The sequence below is a fragment of the Lissotriton vulgaris genome, chromosome 4_1 (genome assembly GCF_964263255.1).
Source record: "Lissotriton vulgaris chromosome 4_1, aLisVul1.2, whole genome shotgun sequence".
Lineage (NCBI taxonomy): Eukaryota > Metazoa > Chordata > Amphibia > Caudata > Salamandridae > Lissotriton > Lissotriton vulgaris.
The window spans coordinates 1,800,850,347-1,800,867,741 of record NC_141691.1 but is presented as its reverse complement, the minus strand read 5'-3'; the positions used below and the strand labels follow the sequence as shown (position 1 = coordinate 1,800,867,741).

The window sequence follows — 17,395 nt, the reverse complement described above, 5'->3', positions numbered from 1 at the left end:
TTCTGCATTCTAGTGTTAAAAAGTTCTAATAGCCTTATAGTCCTTCGTAGCAGGACTATGCCGGCTATAAAAGTCATGCTCCGTTGTTAAAGTCCCTCGCCTTCGACTCGGGCTAGCGGGCTAAAAGGCTATAATAAAAAAGTGTATTCAGCTTGGAAAAACTTTGTCAAAATATTTGTACAATAAATATTATTGTAAATTAATTGTATCTAGTTATTTCAGATATAGAACTAAATAAAGTAATGCTACAGGAAAACAGCGAATACATGTTTATTTATTATAAATATAATACAATTAATTACAATTATTTTCTGAAGTTTAAATTTAAAAATAAAATCCCACCTAAAGTAAACAATTACAATATTTCATGATTCATTACTGTGTATCAAATCGTTATAAAAGTGATGTATATAATTATTTAAACATAATTTAATTATAATATAAAGCAATTTAATGTAACAATCATTTTAAAATGTAAAGAGATTATTCAAATATATTTTAATTAAATAATAAAGATCTACTACTAGTGTGTGTTTTTTAACATTAAATTATATTTATTCTTATTTTTTACTTGTTTAAAGGATTTATTTGCTAACAGTTTTTATAAGTCCCTAACTCCATTGATTTCTATGGAAGGTTGTTGCAATACCAGTGTTTAGCCTAGTGTGGTGCTAGACCTACTTCAGCCCTGAGCTGGAGTAATATACTTCCGTCTTGGGTCCCTTTTTGGCTGTAGTAACTTTAAAAAGGCATTTTGTGAATAGCAATGAGTTTACTCTTCAATGGGAAGGTATGCCTTGCTCCCCAAACCCCTCCTCATTCTTGCCTTACCCCTCTTTACTCCTCCATTCCCTTTTACAAAGTATTCCGCATTTAACAGCCACTCCTCTCTGTCCATCCCACATTTATTACTAAAACATTTAATTTCGTATAAGGAGACTCCACAGTCCAGGCAGAGTTCTCTGCATAGAAAAAGATAGGAGAGGCAGAAGCATAAAATCCACTCACAAGTTTGTGAATAGCATTTTGTGATTCATTTTCAATGCTGTTGAAGTACTACAAAACATCCAACAAAATACAGCTTGTGAATAGGTCCTACTGTTTTTTAAGAGGGTACCCACATTTTGGTACATGTCCCAACTGAGCCCAAGTGGTCTAGGCCTCAGAGGAAGAGACATGTTAAGCCATGGCACCTGCTCAACTGCATGTGAATGGATTTTTATCATGGGGTAGGCATAGGGACATGCCCAACATGCACTACATCACAATGAAGTGATTCTGCTGCCAGGAGGCCTGTGTGTGCCAGAGGGACTGTGCGGCTGCCTAAGTCATTAACCCCTTCGGTGCGCATGACGGCTTCCGGCCGGGGGCGTCTGAATCCTGCCCACTATTTAAATGGCCCGCACAGGGCGAAAATATGCGCAGCGCCGAAGGGGTTAAGTGAAAGTGCACCTTTGAAGACCAAGTTGCTGGTGCTGCCCGAAAGCATCTTGAAGTGACATAAGTCCATAGATCTTTGACCAAAAACAGACTGCTTTGCTGCCTCACCATTGTAAGGACCAAGCTGCACAATCATCTAGGAGGAAGAAGGCTCTGCTGCAAGCTAATGGCCCATCTACTTTTGGTCAAAGGAACCGGGAACTGAAACAAAAATTAGGTCTACAGCTCCCACTCTTACAAATGTCGAGCAGACAAGGGATGTGTATTCTTTGTTTGCAATTCCTGAACCCATTTAGGTCAGTTCTTCTTTCATATGTCTTTTTTAGACTGTGCTCTAGACTCAGCCTTTGTCAAGAGTGATGCTCCTCACAGAGGGGCATTCCAGAATGGAGTACCCACAACAGAGGCACAAAGTGATGTGAATATTCTGCACCTGGTTATTGCAGCCATTAGATTGAATGATTAAGACTTTTCTGCAGCAAAAGTACCTCATTCAATTTTTAAAGGGAGCCTGTGTCCTTTTTCCTCACCTTATTGTCTATGTTTCTCTCCCCCAGTGTCAGGAATTTCAGCAGTAAACGTTCACTTCCTGTGAAAGTAAAGTCCCTTCCATCATGGAGAACATGAACAGGCCAAGGACTTTCAAAATAACACTCACAGGCTTCCTTTACCCCAGCTCACTCACACATGCACAATGTGAATAAAACACATACATACAAACTTGCACTTGGGATATCATGCAAGTAACTGAGTTCATCTGTAGCAGTGGAAATTAACACTAGTGGCCAGTAGGCCAACACTCCTGTGACACAATTATGTCTGGTCACTCAAGGAATACTAAGAGTACAGTGTGCGACACACACTACAATCACGCCTGCCAGTGGGACTCTGCCCTCCAGACTCATCTCCTCTAGAGGACAAAATAAATACTTGACGGACATCTACTGGAGAAAACCATATCCCTTATCTACAAAAAACTCATTAACAATATGGACAGCCCCCATCATGCACTGCGGGAAGTGAGTGATGGTATTGAAATGGACGATGAAGACTGGTAGGAAGCGGTATCCTCCCCTAAGATAGTTGCTATCCCAGCGCACTTGCGTCTTATACAGCTAAAAATCCTATATAGAGTCTATGTAACGGACCTCAGTTGTTGCATATGGGGACCACTGACGGGGGAGATTGCAGAAGGGGCTGCAATCACTTAGGAACATTCATTCACATCATTTGTGACTGCACTCATGTCCAATCGTACTGGGGGAAAATACATGAGGTAATTAGTGAAGTCCTGGAATTTCACTCCACCCAGAGGTGCGCTGTTACCTCCTTAATATCTGGGATCCCACCGATTTAAATAGCTATCAAACCCAGTGGGCTATCCTAGGTATTACAATAGCCAAGAGGAATATTTGCCAGGTCTGAGGAGCCGCAAATACCCCTATTATAGCAAACTGGAAGAATGACCTCGACTGGTGCATGTTCAAAGAAAAATCGGTCTATATCGCCCGTGGCAGCCACAAAAATGGTCCAAAATGTGGGACCTTTGGAACACTTATAGGGGGGATATCTGTAGTCAGCCCAGCGGAATTGATTGGGATACTGCCTCCACCCCATGACTTCCTTTATATAGATGTAATTGTCGATGAACTCTACTTGTTCTCTCTGTTAGCGTACATGCCTAATCCTACGTACTGTATATAAATGTCAATTATGTTAATAAAAAGATGTATTAAAAAAAACAAAGTCTGAGAAAAAACTATTTTGTTCGTTTCCTAGCCTTAGATAACATTACTAACTTTAATAGGTATCACAGTGCTTTCCTATGGAAAAGATAGCCTTAACACAGTGAAAATAGCTTTGTCGCTTGTCAATCTAAAGACATGTTTAATGTTAAACTTTTACATGTCCTGATTTTACACACCATGCACTCTGCCTTTTGCACAGTAAGAACTACTAACGGTGACATTAATATTTATAAGGCAGGTCAGGCCTGTCAAATATGCAGTTTACAAATTGCACAAACAGGCTACAGTGGTAGGCCTGGAGTCATGGTTGTGCTGTCACAGTAGAGGGTGACACAATAGGTGCTATAGTCTACCTGTGACATTAAACTTAGAGGTCCGGGGTACATTTTGGACCGTATACTAGGGACTTCTATGTAAGTTAAATATGCCAATTAGAATGTAGTCAATTTCAACATAACTTTTTTGGGGTAGTAGCACATGCACTGAAGCCTGGTTAGCAGAATTTGAACACACAGAGTCAAAAGGGCAGCAGCATCAGTCCAAACAATGAGGTGCTCATGCAAAAAAAGGCATTTTTGTACTGTATTCTTAAATATCAGTGCCTCTGGAAGCCTACTTTGGGTGCTAAGCTACAAATAATTCTTCCAGTAAAACACTGACTTTTGGACTATTATGTGCTTTGTGCCTTAATCACTAACCACCAATTTAGTGATGGACCATTTCATTGTCACTCAAACTTTGACCTTGTACAGACTCCATTTGAAAAACACTTACTTATATTTCAGAGGAAGAAATACAGGCTAGCGTTTCAGTGACGGATGATTTGGGTTCTGTGATTTTTTAGTAGTTCACTATGGGCCAAATGTACGACCAATGGAATTTTCCCCGCACAAATTGCGACAAATTGCGAGTTGCAAAATCCAATGTACAACAGTGTTTTAGACACTGTTTGCGATTCCCATTGGGGTCGCAAATTGCATGCCTCATGCATAATAATGAGGCTGTCGCAATTTGTGATGCCATTGGGAATGACTAGCACTCCCAGGGATGGTGGCCTGCTGGGGTCAGCACACCACCATGTTTGGGATTGCTTTTTAATAAAGCATTTTTTTAAATGCATCCTGTTTTCCTTAAAGGAAAATGGGATGCATTTAAAAAATAAAAATGAAACTTTTCAGGTTACATTTTTTAAGGGCAGGCAGTGGTCCCTGGTACCACTGGCTTCCCTTAAAAAACATGTTTGCATGCATTTCCAAGGGAAAGGGGTCCCCTGGGGACCCCTTCACATTTGCGAGTGCTTTACCACCCTTCTGGGGTACTAAGATCTAACTTTTCTGGAGATTTCCACGACTTGTGATCTCTATCACATATGATAATATTTCCCATGACATGATGAGGTGGTGATAGAGCCTTCCTACATAAGTGAAATTAAACATTTTGAAGGGAGTCACCTTTCGGTCTACAAATGTGCCTTCTGCCTTAATGCCTTATTATCAGCAACAACAACCAAATTACTGCTCATATCCTGTCTAATAGGAAAGATACCAAGAGAAGGCTTTTTTCCAAGGGTCTAATGGATTATTTTTCTGTTTAAAGAAATCTTAGTTCAGTTTGATCATAAAAGACAAAACTCAATATCTAACAAATTGGGAAGGCCATAACTTGTTCTTGTGGTTTCATTGTTAGTTGCATCTTTTTGAAGTGACTTTTGTGTTCAAGACCAGTTTAGAAATGTACGATTTATGCTAAAAACCAAATTTGTGAAGATCTATAAACAATGAAAAGCAGAACACAAAAGAAGTTTATTATCCGAGGAGAGCCTTCCTCATTTACTTTCCTTAGAAATATATGCACAAATGTGCCAGTTAATTTGTATCAGTTTGATCAATCAAAGGAAATTTGTAATTCTTTATAAATGAACATTTTTATGTATGTATTCAAATGAGGAGTTCACATTAAGACATGTAACATTTTTATAACAACTCTTTCAAAACAAGTTGTGGACTTTAATGGATTATACTATCTTTTTACTATCAACAGACACAGAAAATAGTATAAGAACCATCATCAGTGAGTAAGAAAGAATGTGCTTTGAAATTAACCCATTAACATTCATTAACATCTCATGTTGCAGTAGTTCTTACGTTTTTCTAGGGCAACAACACAGTATAAAGTTTTAAACATCAGTCTGCTTTTTTACATTAGGAGAACAGATCATTAGATACACAAGGCTACTCAGATAGGTAAGTTACACTTGTGAGTAATTTACATGTGTAACTTTGCACTTACACTTTTATGTAACTTTAATACTTTTGACTATTTACAGAATCCCAGTGCAAAGGTACTCAAAAGTGCAGACCCTAAAAAAGGGTGTGGAGGGAAATTAAGGTGTAGTGTACATCACTACCCAAAAAATATTAGTAGGTCCAGTACCACACATGGACAACCTCTGTTACTACAACACCCTCTCATAGAAAATAACAGAGACAGGACTTAAATGTAAACTCCTAAAGATACAATGTTAATTTACATTAAATTATTTAAAATAGTAAAAACTGTGATGGTGGAGCTCTCCCATGATAAAGTATAGTAAACATTCCTGAATATATTTTTCATATGAAGAACTCTGCCCTGATTGGGTAGTCTCTCTATCATCAAGTATAAGGAAACTTAGAACATTGGAATGTTGGCAGCACCTTTGAAGACAATGAAGTGCTCCCTACATCTACTAGCCGGTAAAGGCCAGCAGAGCAACCTTCCAATGTTTTACAAAGAACTCTCGGAGCTCGAGGGGATTTAAATCCCATTGAGTTTCGAGAGGCCTTTGTTTTATTTGTTAGAACATGCTGCATTCTAGTGGTAAAATGTTCTAATAGCCTTATAGTCTTTCGTAGCAGGACTATGCCGGCTATAAAAGTCATGCTCCGTTGTTAAAGTCCCTTGCCTTCGGCATCGGGCTAGCGGGCTAAAAGGCTATAGTAAAAAAGTGTATTCAGCTTGGAAAAACTTTGTCAAAATATTTGTACAATAAATATTATTGTAAATTAATTGCATCTAGTTATTTCAGATATAGAACTAAATAAAGTAATGCTACAGGAAAACAGCGAATACATCTTTATTTATTATATATATAATACAATTAATTACAATTATTTTCTGAAGTTTAAATTTAAAAATAAAATCCCACCTAAAGTAAACAATTACGATATTTCATTATTCATTACTGGGTATCAAATCGTTATAAAAGTGATGTATATAATTATTTAAACATAATTTAATTATAATATAAAGCAATTTATTGTAACAATCATTTTAAAATGTAAAGAGATTATTCAAATATATTTTAATTAAATAATAAAGATCTACTACTAGTGTGTGTTTTTTAACATTAAATTATAACTATTCATATTTTTTACTTGTTTAAAGGATTTATTTGCTAAGAGTTTTTATAAGTCCCCAACTCCATTGATTTCTATGGAAGGTTGTTGCAATACCAGTGTTTAGCCTAGTGTGGTGCTAGATCTACTTCAGCCCTGAGCTGGAGTGATATACTTCCGTCTTGGGTCCCTTTTTGGCTGTAGTAACTTTAAAAAGGCATTTTGTGAATAGCAATGAGTTTACTCTTCAATGGGAAGGTATGCCTTGCTCCCCAAACCCCTCCTCATTCTTGCCTTACCCCTCTTTACTCCTCCATTTCCTTTTACAAAGTATTCCACATTTAACAGCCACTCCTCTCTGTCCATCCCACATTTATTATTAAAACATTTAATTTCGTATAAGGAGACTCCACAGTCCAGGCAGAGGTCTCTGCATAGAAAAAGATAGGAGAGGCAGAAGCATAAACTCCACTCACAAGTTTGTGAATAGCATTTTGTGATTCATTTTCAATGCTGTTGAAGTACTACAAAACATACAACAAAATGCAGCTTGTGAATAGGTCCTGCTGTTTTTTAAGAGGGTACCCACATTTTGGTACATGTCCCAAGTGAGCCCAAGTGGTCTAGGCCGCAGAGGAAGAGACATGTTAAGCCATGGCACCTGCTCAACTGCATGTGAATGGATTTTTATCATGGGGTAGGCATAGGGACATGCCCAACATGCACTACATCACAATGAAGTGATTCTGCTGCCAGGAGGGCTGTGTGTGCCAGAGGGACTGTGCGGCTGCCTAAGTCATTAACCCCTTAGGTGCGCATGACGGCCCCCGGCTGTCATGCTTCACGGAGGGCGTGTGCGGAGGACGGCCGGGGGCGTCTAAATCCCGCCCACTATTTAAATGGCCCGCACAGGGCGAAAATGTGCGTAGCGCCGAAGGGGTTAAGTGAAAGTGCACCTATGAAGACCAAGTTGCTGGTGCTGCCCAAAAGCATCTTGAAGTGACATAAGTCCATAGATCTGTGACCAAAAACAGACTGCTTTGCTGCCTCACCATTGTAAGGACCAAGCTGCACAATCATCTAGGAGGAAGAAGGCTCTGCTGCAAGCTAATGGCCCATCTACTTTTGGTCATAGGAACCGGGAACTGGAACAAAAATTAGGTCTACAGCTCCCACTCTTACAAAGGTCGAGCAGACAAGGGATGTGTATTCTTTGTTTGCAATTCCTGAACCCATTTGGGTCAGTTCTTCTTTCATATGTCCTTTTTAGACTGTGCTCTAGACTCAGCCTTTGTCAAGAGTGATGCTCCTCACAGAGGGGCATTCCAGAATGGAGTACCCACAACAGAGGCACAAAGTGATGTGAATATTCTGCACCTGGTTATTGCAGCCATTAGAGTGAACGATTAAGACTTTTCTGCAGCAAAAGTACCTCATTCAATTTTTAAAGGGAGCCTGTGTCCTCTTTCCTCACCTTATTGTCTATGTTTCTCTCCCCCAGTGTCAGGAATTTCAGCAGTAAACGTTCACTTCCTGTGAAAGTAAAGTTCCTTCCATCATGGAGAACATGAACAGGCCAAGGACTTTCAAAATAACACTCACAGGCTTCCTTTACCCCAGCTCACTCACACATGCACAATGTGAATAAAACACATACATACAAATTTGCACTTGGGATATCATGCAAGTAACTGAGTTCACCTGTAGCAGTGGAAATTTACACTAGTGTGCCAGTAGGCCAACACTCCTGTGACACATTTATGTCTGGTCACACAAGGAATACTAAGAGCACAGTGTGCTGCCAACACCACTCTACATCTTTGAACATGTGACAGTAGCCTTCTTTCATTATGAAGAGTACATATGGTGCACTCATCCAGACCCAGGACAGGACCCAGCTTACACGAACGGTCTTTGTGCACACACACTAAACTAGCATGAGACTGTGTCTAAAAATCGAAAAATTGGGAAACCAGATACTCAAAGTTCCAGACGCAGGGTAGGGAATTTAAATGTACATCATTTACCAAGAGATGTTTCAATGATGAGGTGTGCATGTACTTAGGACTGCTGCATTCAATAAAGACACACTAAGGTGTATAGCACCACTAAAAAACCCTTATCAGTGTTCCCATTTAGCAAACACAAAGTCCCTGTCCTTAAGAGACCCCATCAATAACAGGGGTTGAAATGTGTCAACACCCTTTTCCAGAATATAGCTTCCTGGTGAAGAAAATACTGGGGTACCAACACTTTTAGAAGCAAGACAACGTGCTACTGTGGAGGATCTGACCCTATCCCTTGAATTAAGCCATAAATGATATGTTTCCCAAGGATGAAAAACAAGCTAGTGTTTAGAACTTTATGCTCCATTGATTTTCATAAAATGAGGACCTACTACACTAATATATGGGATGGCCAATGGGTTTATTTCAATGCACACACTTTTTACCTCACTGGTGATAGTTCTTACCAGTTTTCGTTGATTGTAAAAAGATAATAATATTTCTTGAAGCTCTACATCTTGAGATTAAACAGGTATTAATCAAATGTTAATATTTTATAAAGCGCCTGATTACTCCCAACGGAGTGTCGCCGCATCAGGGATATTCCTTTCCATTTCCTTAAAATGATCACCTTTCGACCATTAGAGTTCTCGGATAGTAGATCGCCTGAAAAACCATGCCTTTAGATCTTTCCGAAACTGACTTTCAGAAGGCTGCATCCTTAAGTCTAAGGGAAGAAGATTCCACTTTTTCACTACCAAAAAACAACAGGATTTGCCGCCTATGTGAGCCCTTAGACTTTTGGGATCCGTACCATAGCAGTGTCTGCCGATCTAAGATTCCTTACTAGGTTTTGACCAGAGGGAATAGAAAGCACGGGCCTCTAGCATTTAGAATTCTATGGCAGAAACAAAGTGCTTTAAAGCCAGTCTGTCTTGTACTGGAAGTCAGTGTAACTTAGCCAGGCCATTGCCCAGCGACAATCGCCTTTGAATTTTTACCAACATTCGTGCAGCAGAATTCTATAACATTTTTTGTTTGCCTTGGGAAACTGCAAGATGCAAGACATTGCAGTAATCCATGCGCAATACTAGCAATGCCTGAATAACTGTTTTCTTTACTGCCACTGGTAATAAGTCTAAGATTCCTTGCAACATCCTCAGGATACCAAAACAGGTACCAGCCAGTGTGGCAATTTTATGATCAGAGTTAAGGGCCGTATCGAACCAGAATCCTAAATTCTTCACTTTAGGTTTGAGGGTCGGGGGCTGGCCCAGTTCTAGGGGCCACCGTACCGAGGACCACAAGGATGGTTGTTTCCCTACCGCTAGGATGTCTGTTTTCCCAGTGTTCAGTTGCACACAGCTCAACATCATCCAATTAGCAAGGTCTGCCAAAAATTTTCAAAATTTAGGAACTGACTCTGCTGCGTCCTGTGTCGGCATTACGATTAGTTGCGTGCCGTCCACATAAGACACCATCTGTAACCCATGGCTCCCCACAACCTCTGCCAATGGACGCGTGTTAACATTGAGCAGAGTGGGACTCGAGGAAGACCCAAATGCTATAATTGTTCATGTATCTCTCAATTTTTGAATACATACACACAAATGTTAGTTTACAAAGAATTACAACTTTCTTGTGATTTATCAGACTGATACAAATTGATTGACTCGTTTGTACATAGATTTTTATGGAAATTGAGGGAGGATGGCTCTGCGATAAATCTCCAAATTCAGAAGGAGCACAGCAAACAGAGGTTATTAGGAGGCTATAGACACAGTTTTACTTCGAAATAATGTATTGTATGCTGGCACTTGTGTTTCCTTAAACATAAACATGAGGAGCGCACACAAAAAGCATATTTTACCTGTCTTCCTGAGCAAAGTCATAGGGGAACCAATCCCCCAGGCTCCTTTCTGTGTAATCACTGTCCTCATAACTGAATACCAATTGAATCTGCAGATACAGGAATCCTCTGTAGGCGAAACAAAGCTGTGCACAGACACGTAATTAGAGTACGCCAATTATGTATTTATACATGTCATTTATGTAAATATGCACATATGAAGAGTCTTTATAAAGCAAATAATATGTTGACAGGGGACTACTTTACACTTCTGCTACACTCTTACCTTCATTACACCTTTTACATGCATTATCAATTCGTTAGAGACACCATAAACTACCATATATGAGATAATAATTATGTAATCAAATATTCTTATTATTATTGTTTTCACTCTTTCATTTGCTGGGGGGTTGTTAACGAATTAGCAAGAATGGAGGAGAATGGTGTGACTTTTTTTTTCTTGTTCACAAATATATATTTTAGTCCATGTATTTATTCCATTAATAGTGCATATCGTTTCAATGTGCAACATAGAAAGGCACAGAATAACAGCACGGAGATGCTTTGGCTCAGTGCTGCAGCAGTGATGAAGCTACAATGGAAGAGGCACCACTGTGCAGGCAGTGAGTCGGGGGTCACCTTCTTAATGCATCTTTTGAATGAGCAGGAGCACCAGCCTTGCACTGCCATAGGGTAATCAGAGAGCGGCTGATGCCTTTTCCTAGAGGGGGCCTGTTTCTGGGCCAATGGCAGTGTACCTATAGAACTGATTCTTCACTAATTTGTGGATTGGAATGGCCATGTCACAGAATGTTTGGGGCCCTGTCTCTGAGGTATACAGGAGCAGTTTCTGCCAAGCACTTGTAGATGCCTTGATTTAGATTGCTGCTTAGAGTTTGAGTTACTGAAGCTTGGTCAAAACAGCTTTATTTTAGTCCTGTAGTCAGACTAGTCAGACTGATGGTGATGTTCACTCAAAAGGTGAACGAGCCCATTGTGCAGTCAACGGAGGTGGTGGCTACTTTGATACCTTCAATTTCTTCTCAAAATAATGCTGCACAAATTAAGAGCTCCAATATGATCGTTGAGGGTGTCAGTGTCAGCCATTTTGCATATACCATCACTGACAGAGATGAAAGCTAGTTAAGTCCACGTCTGGGTCAAAAGCTATTTTGACACAATATTAATATTTTTTTTACAAACAGAAGAAATTATATAGCTACTTCTGTAACTGCAGAAGGTTTCTGCGGTGCAGAAGGATACTATTAGCAGGACTATTACCACGACTTCAGTAAAGGCCATGGGATTGGATCCTTAAATCAAGGATAAGTTAATGTAATTTATCAGGAGTTGAACCAAGGACACTGTAGAAGCTTCAGCATCTGAGCATGCTAAGGAAAGTCTCAGAGAAGCAAGGTGGATTCCGTGAACCAATAATTGGGAGAGATGCAAATAGGAAAGGGGACTGGAAAGAAGCTGATAAGGAAAGTGAGGTAAAGTTCGGTGTTGTCGTCATTTTGGAATACCAGGCCAAGGGCTTGAGAAACCCCTCTATGACTTTGATTATCCACGGAAGAGGATTCTCTTTCAGAAATAAACTAATTTTAGCTTTTATCTATGAATACTGTTGTGTTTTGATCTTTTGGGTTACATTAAGGTGTGCAATTATTAGATATCCTGCAGACTTATGGCCAAAAACGATTTACAAAAAGGGGGGGGTGGTGATGAACAGAGTGTCTGAGTTAAACAGACCACTCTTACCCAGTCCAAAGATCAGGGCTTGATCCATCACCGTTATTTATCTCACTGCCCCATCCCAGCTCAGAACCTGGCTATATGCAAATCTGTCTGTCCCTGGCCCAGTGCATCATGGGAACAGGGCAGACTAAACTACCAAGCCAATTCTTCACCAGAAAGGAGACAAGCTACCGGGGACCGGTTTCTGGCATTTCAGCCTTCTTCGGCCCGGCTTGCTTGAATCCTGATGGAGCAGTGAGAAAGGGACTCATGTCTGAGTATACCCTGCCACACCTATAGTGGCCAAAAACGATTTACAAAAAGGGGGGTGGTGATGAACAGAGTGTCTGAGTTAAACAGACCACTCTTACCCAGTCCAAAGATCAGGGCTTGATCCATCACCGTTATTTATCTCACTGCCCCATCCCAGCTCAGAACCTGGCTATATGCAAATCTGTCTGTCCCTGGCCCAGTGCATCATGGGAACAGGGCAGACTAAACTACCAAGCCAATTCTTCACCAGAAAGGAGACAAGCTACCGGGGACCGGTTTCTGGCATTTCAGCCTTCTTCGGCCCGGCTTGCTTGAATCCTGATGGAGCAGTGAGAAAGGGACTCATGTCTGAGTATACCCTGCCACACCTATAGTGGCCAAAAACGATTTACAAAAAGGGGGGTGGTGATGAACAGAGTGTCTGAGTTAAACAGACCACTCTTACCCAGTCCAAAGATCAGGGCTTGATCCATCACCGTTATTTATCTCACTGCCCCATCCCAGCTCAGAACCTGGCTATATGCAAATCTGTCTGTCCCTGGCCCAGTGCATCATGGGAACAGGGCAGACTAAACTACCAAGCCAATTCTTCACCAGAAAGGAGACAAGCTACCGGGGACCGGTTTCTGGCATTGCTCATTGCACCATCAGGATTCAAGCAAACCGGGCCGAAGACGGCTGTAATGCCAGAAACCGGTCCCCGGGAGCTTGTTTCCTTCCCAGTGTAAGAATTGGCTTTTGTAGTTTGGTTTGCCCTGTTCCCATCATGCACTGGGACAGGAACAGACTAATTTGCATACAGCCAGGTTCTGAAACTGGGATGGTGCAGTGAGCTAAAAAACGGTGTTGGATCTAACCCTGATCTCTTGACTGGGTGAGAGCTTTCTGCTTAATTCAGAGACTCTGTCCCTCACCACCCCTTGTTGTAAATATTTTTGTCCACCCTAAGCGTGGAAGGGTATTCTCAGATGTGAGACCCTTGCTCATTGCACCATCAGGATTCAAGCAAACCGGGCCGAAGACGGCTGTAATGCCAGAAACCGGTCCCCGGGAGCTTGTTTCCTTCCCAGTGTAAGAATTGGCTTTTGTAGTTTGGTTTGCCCTGTTCCCATCATGCACTGGGACAGGAACAGACTAATTTGCATACAGCCAGGTTCTGAAACTGGGATGGTGCAGTGAGCTAAAAAACGGTGTTGGATCTAACCCTGATCTCTTGACTGGGTGAGAGCTTTCTGCTTAATTCAGAGACTCTGTCCCTCACCACCCCTTGTTGTAAATATTTTTGTCCACCCTAAGCGTGGAAGGGTATTCTCAGATGTGAGACCCTTGCTCATTGCACCATCAGGATTCAAGCAAACCGGGCCGAAGATGGCTGTAATGCCAGAAACCGGTCCCCGGGAGCTTGTTTCCTTCCCAGTGTAAGAATTGGCTTTTGTAGTTTGGTTTGCCCTGTTCCCATCATGCACTGGGACAGGAACAGACTAATTTGCATACAGCCAGGTTCTGAAACTGGGATGGTGCAGTGAGCTAAAAAACGGTGTTGGATCTAACCCTGATCTCTTGACTGGGTGAGAGCTTTCTGCTTAATTCAGAGACTCTGTCCCTCACCACCCCTTGTTGTAAATATTTTTGTCCACCCTAAGCGTGGAAGGGTATTCTCAGATGTGAGACCCTTGCTCATTGCACCATCAGGATTCAAGCAAACCGGGCCGAAGACGGCTGTAATGCCAGAAACCGGTCCCCGGGAGCTTGTTTCCTTCCCAGTGTAAGAATTGGCTTTTGTAGTTTGGTTTGCCCTGTTCCCATCATGCACTGGGACAGGAACAGACTAATTTGCATACAGCCAGGTTCTGAAACTGGGATGGTGCAGTGAGCTAAAAAACGGTGTTGGATCTAACCCTGATCTCTTGACTGGGTGAGAGCTTTCTGCTTAATTCAGAGACTCTGTCCCTCACCACCCCTTGTTGTAAATATTTTTGTCCACCCTAAGCGTGGAAGGGTATTCTCAGATGTGAGACCCTTGCTCATTGCACCATCAGGATTCAAGCAAACCGGGCCGAAGACGGCTGTAATGCCAGAAACCGGTCCCCGGGAGCTTGTTTCCTTCCCAGTGTAAGAATTGGCTTTTGTAGTTTGGTTTGCCCTGTTCCCATCATGCACTGGGACAGGAACAGACTAATTTGCATACAGCCAGGTTCTGAAACTGGGATGGTGCAGTGAGCTAAAAAACGGTGTTGGATCTAACCCTGATCTCTTGACTGGGTGAGAGCTTTCTGCTTAATTCAGAGACTCTGTCCCTCACCACCCCTTGTTGTAAATATTTTTGTCCACCCTAAGCGTGGAAGGGTATTCTCAGATGTGAGACCCTTGCTCATTGCACCATCAGGATTCAAGCAAACCGGGCCGAAGACGGCTGTAATGCCAGAAACCGGTCCCCGGGAGCTTGTTTCCTTCCCAGTGTAAGAATTGGCTTTTGTAGTTTGGTTTGCCCTGTTCCCATCATGCACTGGGACAGGAACAGACTAATTTGCATACAGCCAGGTTCTGAAACTGGGATGGTGCAGTGAGCTAAAAAACGGTGTTGGATCTAACCCTGATCTCTTGACTGGGTGAGAGCTTTCTGCTTAATTCAGAGACTCTGTCCCTCACCACCCCTTGTTGTAAATATTTTTGTCCACCCTAAGCGTGGAAGGGTATTCTCAGATGTGAGACCCTTGCTCATTGCACCATCAGGATTCAAGCAAACCGGGCCGAAGACGGCTGTAATGCCAGAAACCGGTCCCCGGGAGCTTGTTTCCTTCCCAGTGTAAGAATTGGCTTTTGTAGTTTGGTTTGCCCTGTTCCCATCATGCACTGGGACAGGAACAGACTAATTTGCATACAGCCAGGTTCTGAAACTGGGATGGTGCAGTGAGCTAAAAAACGGTGTTGGATCTAACCCTGATCTCTTGACTGGGTGAGAGCTTTCTGCTTAATTCAGAGACTCTGTCCCTCACCACCCCTTGTTGTAAATATTTTTGTCCACCCTAAGCGTGGAAGGGTATTCTCAGATGTGAGACCCTTGCTCATTGCACCATCAGGATTCAAGCAAACCAGGCCGAAGACGGCTGTAATGCCAGAAACCGGTCCCCGGGAGCTTGTTTCCTTCCCAGTGTAAGAATTGGCTTTTGTAGTTTGGTTTGCCCTGTTCCCATCATGCACTGGGACAGGAACAGACTAATTTGCATACAGCCAGGTTCTGAAACTGGGATGGTGCAGTGAGCTAAAAAACGGTGTTGGATCTAACCCTGATCTCTTGACTGGGTGAGAGCTTTCTGCTTAATTCAGAGACTCTGTCCCTCACCACCCCTTGTTGTAAATATTTTTGTCCACCCTAAGCGTGGAAGGGTATTCTCAGATGTGAGACCCTTGCTCATTGCACCATCAGGATTCAAGCAAACCGGGCCGAAGACGGCTGTAATGCCAGAAACCGGTCCCCGGGAGCTTGTTTCCTTCCCAGTGTAAGAATTGGCTTTTGTAGTTTGGTTTGCCCTGTTCCCATCATGCACTGGGACAGGAACAGACTAATTTGCATACAGCCAGGTTCTGAAACTGGGATGGTGCAGTGAGCTAAAAAACGGTGTTGGATCTAACCCTGATCTCTTGACTGGGTGAGAGCTTTCTGCTTAATTCAGAGACTCTGTCCCTCACCACCCCTTGTTGTAAATATTTTTGTCCACCCTAAGCGTGGAAGGGTATTCTCAGATGTGAGACCCTTGCTCATTGCACCATCAGGATTCAAGCAAACCGGGCCGAAGACGGCTGTAATGCCAGAAACCGGTCCCCGGGAGCTTGTTTCCTTCCCAGTGTAAGAATTGGCTTTTGTAGTTTGGTTTGCCCTGTTCCCATCATGCACTGGGACAGGAACAGACTAATTTGCATACAGCCAGGTTCTGAAACTGGGATGGTGCAGTGAGCTAAAAAACGGTGTTGGATCTAACCCTGATCTCTTGACTGGGTGAGAGCTTTCTGCTTAATTCAGAGACTCTGTCCCTCACCACCCCTTGTTGTAAATATTTTTGTCCACCCTAAGCGTGGAAGGGTATTCTCAGATGTGAGACCCTTGCTCATTGCACCATCAGGATTCAAGCAAACCGGGCCGAAGACGGCTGTAATGCCAGAAACCGGTCCCCGGGAGCTTGTTTCCTTCCCAGTGTAAGAATTGGCTTTTGTAGTTTGGTTTGCCCTGTTCCCATCATGCACTGGGACAGGAACAGACTAATTTGCATACAGCCAGGTTCTGAAACTGGGATGGTGCAGTGAGCTAAAAAACGGTGTTGGATCTAACCCTGATCTCTTGACTGGGTGAGAGCTTTCTGCTTAATTCAGAGACTCTGTCCCTCACCACCCCTTGTTGTAAATATTTTTGTCCACCCTAAGCGTGGAAGGGTATTCTCAGATGTGAGACCCTTGCTCATTGCACCATCAGGATTCAAGCAAACCGGGCCGAAGACGGCTGTAATGCCAGAAACCGGTCCCCGGGAGCTTGTTTCCTTCCCAGTGTAAGAATTGGCTTTTGTAGTTTGGTTTGCCCTGTTCCCATCATGCACTGGGACAGGAACAGACTAATTTGCATACAGCCAGGTTCTGAAACTGGGATGGTGCAGTGAGCTAAAAAACGGTGTTGGATCTAACCCTGATCTCTTGACTGGGTGAGAGCTTTCTGCTTAATTCAGAGACTCTGTCCCTCACCACCCCTTGTTGTAAATATTTTTGTCCACCCTAAGCGTGGAAGGGTATTCTCAGATGTGAGACCCTTGCTCATTGCACCATCAGGATTCAAGCAAACCGGGCCGAAGACGGCTGTAATGCCAGAAACCGGTCCCCGGGAGCTTGTTTCCTTCCCAGTGTAAGAATTGGCTTTTGTAGTTTGGTTTGCCCTGTTCCCATCATGCACTGGGACAGGAACAGACTAATTTGCAT

General features: G+C 42.4%; 1 protein-coding gene across 1 annotated transcript in view; it reads right to left on the bottom strand.

The window, feature by feature from the left end:
- LOC147724578 (fibrocystin-L-like) overlaps positions 1-17,395 on the bottom strand; it is a 1,433,379-nt gene that overhangs the window by 887,806 nt on the left and 528,178 nt on the right. Inside the window, exon 22 of the mRNA XM_086966122.1 lies at positions 10,442-10,566. Coding sequence (XP_086822248.1) covers positions 10,442-10,566 — 125 coding nt within the window. The remainder of the gene's footprint in view (positions 1-10,441; positions 10,567-17,395) is intronic.